At 47.5% G+C, this 8722-nt stretch overlaps 1 protein-coding gene across 3 annotated transcripts in view; it reads left to right on the top strand.

Moving 5' to 3' along the window:
* Nucleotides 1–1180: 1180 nt before the first annotated feature.
* CCAR1 (cell division cycle and apoptosis regulator 1) overlaps nt 1181–8722 on the top strand; it is a 77622-nt gene continuing 70080 nt past the window's right edge. For 2 of the 3 annotated variants that reach the window (XM_025395918.1, XM_025395916.1), the window contains exons 1-2: nt 1181–1319; nt 2477–2598. In XM_025395918.1, coding sequence (XP_025251703.1) covers nt 2526–2598 — 73 coding nt within the window. In that variant the 5' untranslated portion in view covers nt 1181–1319; nt 2477–2525. Of the gene's footprint in view, nt 1326–2476; nt 2599–8722 lie in introns of all 3 variants that reach the window. The other variant, XM_025395919.1, reaches the window with a different exon arrangement.

Here is an 8722-nt window from a genome sequence, read left to right as displayed (position 1 = left end):
AGATCGAGACCATCCTGGCTAACACGGTGAAACCCCGTCTCTACTAAAAAGACAAAAACTTAGCCGGGCGTGGCGGCGGGCGCCTGTAGTCCCAGCTACTCGGGAGGCTGAGGCAGGAGAATGGCGTGAACCCGGGAGGCGGAGCTTGCAGTGAGCTGAGATCCGGCCACTGCACTCCAGCCTGGGTGACAGAGCGAGACTCCGTCTCAAAAAGAAAAAAAAAAAAAAAAAAAAAGAAGGCCGGGCGCGGTGGCTCAAGCCTGTAATCCCAGCACTTTGGGAGGCCGAGACGGGTGGATCACGAGGTCAGGAGATCGAGACCATCCTGGTGAACATGGTGAAACCCCGTCTCTACTAAAAAATACAAAAAACTAGCCGGGCGAGGTGGCGGCGCCTGTGGTCCCAGCTACTCGGGAGGCTGAGGCAGGAGAATGGCGTGAACCCGGGAGGCGGAGCTTGCAGTGAGCTGAGATCCGGCCACTGCAACTCCAGCCCGGGAGACAGAGCGAGACTCCGTCTCAAAAAAAAAAAAAAAAAGAAAATGTGGCACATATACACCATGGAATACTATGCAGCCATAAAAAAAGATGAGTTCGTGTCCTTTGCAGGGCCATGGATGAAGCTAGAAACCATCATTCTGAGTAAACTGTCGCAAGGACAGAAAACCAAACACCGCATGTTCTCACTCATACGTGGGAACTGAACGAGAACACTTGGACACAGGGGGTAACATCACACAACCCCCGTGATCTTGGGGTGGGGGGAGGGGGATAGCATTAAGAGATATACCTAATGTAAATGACGACGGGTGCAGCACACCAACATGGCACATGTATACATATGTAACAAACCAGGACGTTGCGCACATGTACCCTAGAACTTAAAGTATAATTTAAAAAAAAATGTTACAGGGTATATCCTTTCTCCCAAATAATGGAACGAGATTTAAAAAAAAAAAAAAAAAGGGAAAACATAAAATGGCGCAGGCCTGACTCGGATCACGTGACCGCCATTTCTTTCCTTCCCACCCAGAGGAAAGCTCTTCCTTCAGAACAAGCGCAAGACATATAACCCGGCGGCTCATTGTTAAGCGAGGCCAAGGCAACCCTTAGGCGCGCTCTATTTCTCCCTCCGTAGCGAAAGGGCCAGGCGTATTGAGCCGTCAGGCGAGCGCGCACGCAGAACGTCAGCCAGTAAGCGCCGTTCCTCCGGGAGATGTGGAGGAGGGGAGCGGCGTGGAGGAAGAGGGGGAAGTTGGCGCATGCGCCTAAGGCTGACGGGTTTGAAATGGCTTCGATGTTAGCCGGGACCCGACTCAGGTGAAGGTCTGGTCCGCGCGGTTGGAGCGGTGGGCGGCGAAGCCGGGGGTCTTAACATCCTGTCGGATCTGTGGACGGGCCAGGAGCGATCTTTTGGGTAGCGCGGCGGCCCTGGGCGGCGACGGTGGGGCTCTTGTGGGACTGGGACGGGAGGACGCGGTCCCTTTTGTGCGGGTCGGAGCAGGCCCGGCGCGGCCAGCCCCTCCCCCACCACTCGGCACCTCAGGTGCCCCCAGCGCCCCTCAGCCTCGGCCTGGCGACTCCTCCGTCCGCCGCCCATTGCTCCCGAGTCGCTGCGGTTGTACCCTCCTGGCCTCTCGGCCCGGGACATCGTGGCGGCTCCCGGCGGCGTGGGTCTTGGGGAATAGAAGCTTTATCCGTGCGTGGTAAACGAGCCCAGGGATCTCGAGTGTCGTGGGGCGGTGGGTTCCGCCTTCCGTCGCCGGTGGCCGGCACGGAGCTGGGACTGGAGGAAGATGGACGGCCGGGCTCCGGCCCTTGAGGGTCGCGGGGGCCGAGGATGGGGTGCGCGGGTAGAGAATCTTCGCCTTTTCTGGTTTGTGTTGGGGGGAGGGGTTTTCCCAGTGGTTCTTTAAGGGACATCCATTATCTCAACGGCTTTTTCCCTCGAGATCGGGGATGGAAAAGAAGCCTCCCAAGTTCCTTCTCTACTCTGAAAAGTAGAGATGTTCGTTATTTAAATGATATCCTTAAATACCTGTGATGGGGGTCTTGTCCCAATATCCGTTATTGGTTTTAACATTACCCTGGCCTCACTCCCCAACTCATTGCCAGAAGAAACACGTAGGCTGTATTTCCTGTGAATATAAAGTTGTGAACTTTTTGTTAACAATTGGGTAGATACAGCAGATGGTCTTCCGTTTAAATGTGACAATTTGTAGTCCCAGAAAGGAGTGCTTTTTGTGAGTCTCCCCCTAATGTTATCTTGTAAAATAGGGCACTCCTGGTGATCTACTTGATGTAAAATGTTTTTGCTGCATATTGGATGTTCATTTGCCCTTTTTCTACTTACAGTTATTTCTACTGAAATCTGCGAAGACGTCCTTGACACATTAAACATTTCTTTCTATTATAATATCCTTTTGTGATATCTGTAGCTTGGTTGGACTTTAAAATGTGGATCCTTTTCTTGATAGATCGATGCTATAGAAGACAAACAAGGGAAGGTTTTTTTCCTTTTGCATCATGGCTCAGTTTGGAGGACAGAAGAATCCGCCATGGGCTACTCAGTTTACAGCCACTGCGGTATCACAGCCAGGTCAGGCTTCTAAATACATGTACTGTAAATGTTTGTGGGAAACTTGTTAAAACTAGGTGAATTAGGGCCGGGGGTGGTGGCTCCCGCCTGTTATCCTAGCACTTTGGAAAGCCGAGGAGGTGGATAACGAGGTCAGGAGTTCGAGACCAGCCTGGCCAACATAGTGAAACCCTGTCTCTACTAAAAATACTAAAATTAGCCGGGCTTGGTGGCACGCCCCCAAAATCCTAGTTACTCAGGAGGCTGAGGCAGGAGAATCGCTTGAACCTGGGAGGCGGAGGTTGCAGTTAGCCGAGATCGCGCCACTGCACTCCAGCCTGGGTGAGAGAGCAATACTCCGTCTCAAAAAAACAAAACAACATGAATTAGGCTGTTCTGATATTCTGATACTGTAAAGTATTTGCAAATTGTGAATTCATTAACTTTCTCTGAAGTTCCTTTTTAAAATCTATAGATAACTAACAAAAAATCTGTTTTACATAGCAGTTTGGACAGTTTTGTAGTTTTTTAATACCTTAGATTAACTTTTAATTGATTTAATTGTGTTAGAGGTTAGCCACTCATTCGCGTATACTGTATTTGGCATGTTAAGTTGTCAGTATTCATGAGTTATATTTAAAAGTAAATGTAGGCTGGGCGGAATGGCTCATGCCTGTAATCCCAGCACTTTGGGAGGCTGAGGTGGGCGGATCACTTGAGGTCAGGAGTTCAAGACCAGCCTGACCAACATGGAGAAACCCTGTCTCTACTAAAAATACCAAACTGGCTGGGTGTGGTGATGCATGCCTGTAATCACAGCTACTTGGGAGGCTGGGGCAGGAGAATCGCTTGAACCTGGGAGGCGGAGGTTGCGGTGAGCCGAGATCGGCCACTGCCCTCCAGCCTGGGTAACAAGAGCAAAACTCCATTTCAAAAAGAAACAAAATGTATTTAGGCTAGGTGAGGTGTCTCATGCCTGTAATCTCAGCATTTGGGAGGCCAAGGTGAGCGGATCACCTGAGGTCAGGAGTTCGGAGACCAGCCTGGCTGACATGGTGAAATCCTGTGTCTACTTAAAAAATACAAAAGTTAGCTTGGCATGTTGGTGCACGCCTGTAATCCCAGCTACGCGTGAGGCTGCAGCAGGAGAATCGCTTCAACCGGGGAGGCAGAGGTTGAGTGAGCTGATATTGCAACGCTACACTCCACAGTGGGTGATAAAGGGAGACTCTCCAAAAAAATTGAGATGGAGACCTTGCTTTGTTGCCCAGGTGAGTCTTGAACTTTTGGGCTCAAGCAATCCTCTCATCTTGGCCTCCTAAAGTGCTGGGCTTACAGGGGTGAACCACCAGGACTAGCCAGTTTTTTGAATTTAAAGTTGAAAAACTACCTGGTGGTATGTACCTTTGGTTCTAGCTATTCAGGGAGGTTGAGGTAGAAGGATTGCTTGAGCCAGGGAGGTCAAGGTTGCAGTGAGCCATGATGGTGCCATTGTACTCCAGTCTGAGTGAGACCTGGTCTCAAAAAAGGTAAAGAAAAAGAAAGAAAACCAACTCTAAAGAATTTAGTTGGCCGGGCCTGGTGGCTCATGCCTGTAATCCTAGCACTTTGGGAGGCCGAGGCGGGTGGATCACCAGGTTAGGAGATCGAGACCATCCTGGCTGACACGGTGAAACCCGTCTCTACTAAAAAAAACACAAAAAATTAGCCGGGTGTGGTAGCGGGTGCCTATAGTCCCAGCTACTCGGGAGGTTGAGGCAGGAGAATGGCATGAACCTGGGAGGCGGAGCCTGCAGTGAGCCGAGATCGCGCCACTTCACTCCAGGCTGGGTGAGACAGCGAGATTCCGTCTCAAAAAAAAAAAAAGAATTTAGTTACTAGACAAAGGAAAAAGATAGTTGTACAAGCTGCTGAGCACAGTGACTCACGCCTCGTCACCTGAGGTCGTGAGTTCGAGGCCAGCCTGACCAACATGGAGAAACCCCATCTCTACTAAAAATACAAAATTAGCTTGGGATGGTGGCACGTGTCTGCAATCCCAACTATTCGGGAGGCTGAAGCAGGAAAATCGCTTGAACCCTGTGGAGGTTGCATTGAGCTCAGATTGCACCATTGCACTCTAGCCTGGGCAACAAGAGAGAAACTCCATCTCAAAAAAAAAAAAAGGTAGTTGTAAAAGCAGTAAAAGAACATTTACGTTTTCAAAATAAAATCAACAAGGCCTGCTGCAGTGACTCATTGTAATCCCAGCACTTTGGGAGGCGCAGGTGGGCATAGCACTGAGGTCGGGAGTTCGAGACCAGCTTGACCAACACAGTGAAACCTCCTCTCTACTAAAAATACAAAAGTTAGATGGGCATGGTAGAGGTTGCAAGTGAGCCAAGATGGCGCCACTGTACTCAAGCCTGAGCAACAGAGCAAGACTCCGGCTCAAAAAAAATAAATAAAAATAAAGTCAACCAAATGTCATTTTCAAGGTAAATGGAAAATGTTATTGAAACTTTAAATAAATTTCTTCCCAAACTTTTTAGGAAGAATTTTTTTTTGGTTATTTTTTGACTTATTTATTAAATCTTGAAAGCTTTAACTCCTGTAGCTTCAGATTTTTTTACTTGAATTAAACCAGTTGTGTTTAGGGATTTCAAATAAGTTTCCCAAGAATTTTACAGAATGAGATTTTGATTGCCTTTTAATTTGAATATATTTTTTTTTTTTTTTTTTTGAGACGGAGTCTCGCTCTGTCGCCCAGGCTGGAGTGCAGTGACCGGATCTCAGCTCACTGCAAGCTCCGCCTCCCGGGTTTACGCCATTCTCCTGCCTCAGCCTCCCGAGTAGCTGGGACTACAGGCGCCCACCACCTCGCCTGGCTAGTTTTTTGTATTTTTTAGTAGAGACGGGGTTTCACCGGGTTAGCCAGGATGGTCTCGATCTCCTGACCTCGTGATCCGCCCGTCTCGGCCTCCCAAAGTGCTGGGATTACAGGCTTGAGCCACCGTGCCCGGCCAATTTGAATATATTTTTATTTTTGTTATATCTCCTACTTATTCTTGGCTGCGTTTTACTTGCTTACTGTTTTTTAATTCGAGGTCAGTTTTGGAGACACTGTGATCTTCTGACTTCAGTGTTCTAAAATATGGTGGAAATGATTAGTTATCTTGGTGACCTTTCTCCTTAAATACGTGGAGGCCTGGCACAGTGGCTCGTGTGTGTAATCCCAGCACTTTGGGAGGCTGAGGCAGGAGAATCAGTTGCATCTAGGAGTTCAAGACCAGCTTGGGCAATATAGCGAAACCCCATCTGCAAAAACTCAAAAATTAGCCAGGTGTGGTAGAGCACGCCTGTAGTCCCAGCTATTGGGGAGGCTGAGGCATGAAGATTACTTTAACCTTGGGAGGTCTAGGCTACAGCGAGTTGTGATAGTTCCGCCATGTTCCAGCGTGGGTGACAAGAGTGAGACCCTGTCCTAAAAAAAAAAAAAAAGAAATGGGTACTTCAGGGTTTTGTTTTATTTATTTATTTTTTTCGAGACGAAGTCTCAGCTCTGTTGCCCAGGCTGGAGTGCAGTGGTGTGATCTCAGCTTACCCCAACCTCTACCTCCTGGTTTCATGCGATTCTCCTGCCTCAGTCTCCCAAGTAGCTGAGATTACAGGCATGTGCCACCATGCCCCACTAATTTTGTATTTTTAGTATAGACGGGATTTCTCCATTTTGGTCAGGCTGGTCTCGAATTCCCAACCTCAGGTGATCCGCATGCCTTGGTCTCCCAAACTGCCAGGATTACAGACGTGAGCCACCGCACCTGCCCTGGGTTTTGATTTTAATGAATCCTGATTCGGGAGATTGAAGGTCAACAGTTATATCTGCATGTAAATGAAATTTATATGAAATTATTATGGATATATTTAATTCAGATCCAAGTATTTCAATTTTTTTTTTCACTATAGTGATGGGGTTTCAGTAATTTGCTCAGGCTAGTCTCAAACTGGGCTCAAGTATCCTCTTGCCATGGCTGGCCCAAGTATTTTTTTTCTGTGTTAAATAATGGGAAAACAGGAATTGACTTAATTTTGAGGATAACAGGAATTACTAGTAACTACTATGTCCAGAAGCAAGTACTCTGTACTCATACTTTGGCAAATTAAACATGTTTTAGCTGGCTTTTACTGCATATAATTTGTTTTACATTCATATGTGTATTATGCCAATAAAATAGCTATTATAGTAAAATTATATTGTCTATAGTTGTTAACATTTGTATTATTACTATTTGAATGTATGTTATAGTCTTTTTTTTTTTTAAGATAAAGGAGACATTGAAGGTTTATAAAACTTGTCAAAGAGGCCGGGCGCGGTGGCTCAAGCCTGTAATCCCAGCACTTTGGGAGGCCGAGACGGGCGGATCACGAGGTCAGGAGATCGAGACCATCCTGGCTAACACAGTGAAACCCCGTCTCTACTAAAAAATACAAAAAACTAGCCGGGCGAGGTGGCGGGCGCCTGTAGTCCCAGCTACTTGGGAGGCTGAGGCAGGAGAATGGCGTGAACCTGGGAGGCGGAGCTTGCAGTGAGCTGAGATCCGGCCACTGCACTCCAGCCTGGGTGACAGAGCGAGACTCTGTCTCAAAAAAAAAAAAAAAAAAAAAACTTGTCAAAGGCAAAGTCAGTAGTAAATATAGGTGTCTCCTTTCCATATTTAGCAGTAGATATTCCAAATATAAATGATGAGAGGCTAAGGTGAGAGGATCACCTGAGTCTAGGGAGGCTGAGTCTGCAGTGAGCCTTGATCATGCCCTTGCACTCCAGTCTGGGCAACAGAGTGATACTGTGTTTCAAAAAAAAAAAGGCAGCTATTGAAATATGCCAGCTATATTAGTATTCTGTTGTTTTGTTGTTGTTGTTTGGTTGGTTGGTTTCTTTGAGACAGCATCTTGTCTGCCAGGCTGGAGTATAGTAGTGTGGTGTGATCATGGCTCCCTACAGCCCCAACCTCATGGACCCAAGTAATCTTCCTGCCTCAGCCTCCCAAGTAGCTGAGACTATAGGCACATGCCACTATGCCTGACTCATTTTTTGTTTATTGAGACAGGGTCTCCCTGTGTTGCCCAGGCTGAACTGGACTCAAGTGATTCTCTCACCTTGACCTATTGGGATTGCAGGCGTGAGCCACCACACCCAGCTTGCACTTTATACTTAGATAACTGCATCAGTAGTTATCTCTTACAGCTTTCATGCCAAATTATCAGGCTCGTTCTTGCCGCCGTTCTTTTTTTTTTTTCTCTGTTTGTTTGTTTTTGAGACAGAGTCTCCCTCTGTCTCCCAGGCTGGAGTGCAGTGGCGCCATCTCTGCTCACTTCAAGCTCCACCTCCCAGGTTCATGCCATCCTCCTGCCTCAGCCTCCTGAGTAGCTGGGACTACAGGCACCCGCCACCATGCCTGGCTAATTTTTGTATTTTTAGTAGAGATGGAGTTTCACCATGTTAGCCAGGATGGGCTCGATCTCCTGATCTCGTGATCCGCCCACCTCGGCCTCCCAAAGTGCTGGGATTACAGGCGTGAGCCACTGCGCTTGGCTCTTGACATTCTTAAACCTTTGTATCCTAATCCACAGTGTTTACCCACAGATCCTCACTTCCCTAAGGAAGCTTTTCTCCTCCCATCTCTGGCTTGATGGTGATACTCTATCTTTAGTATTATTTTAAATTCTAACTGCTTGCTTTTATTTGTTTTTCTCTCTTAGTTACTATATATGATACTTCTTATTTTTCCTCCAGCTCCAGTGCATCCGTCAGATGTGATGTTCCTAAAACATAATTTCTGTGAAAATCACAGAATTTTGGCTGGGCATGGTGGCTCATGCCTGTAATCCCAGCACTTTGGGAGGCCAACGCAGGCAGATCACAAGGTCAGGAGTCCGAGACCAGCTTGGCCAACATGATGAAACCCCGTCTCTACTAAAAATACAAAAATTAGCCGGACATGGTGGCAGGCACGTGTAATCCCAGCTATTCGGGAGGCTGAGGCAGGAGAATCACTTGAACCTAGAGGCGGACGCTGCAGTGAGCCCACATTGCGCCATTGCACTCCAGCCTGGGCGATGAGCAAGACTCCCTCTCAAAAAAAAAAGAAATCACAGAATTTTTTTC

This window comes from Theropithecus gelada, chromosome 9 (assembly GCF_003255815.1).
Source record: "Theropithecus gelada isolate Dixy chromosome 9, Tgel_1.0, whole genome shotgun sequence".
Lineage (NCBI taxonomy): Eukaryota > Metazoa > Chordata > Mammalia > Primates > Cercopithecidae > Theropithecus > Theropithecus gelada.
The sequence above is the reverse complement of the archived record's forward strand: the minus strand, read 5'-3'. Positions and strand labels throughout refer to the sequence as shown.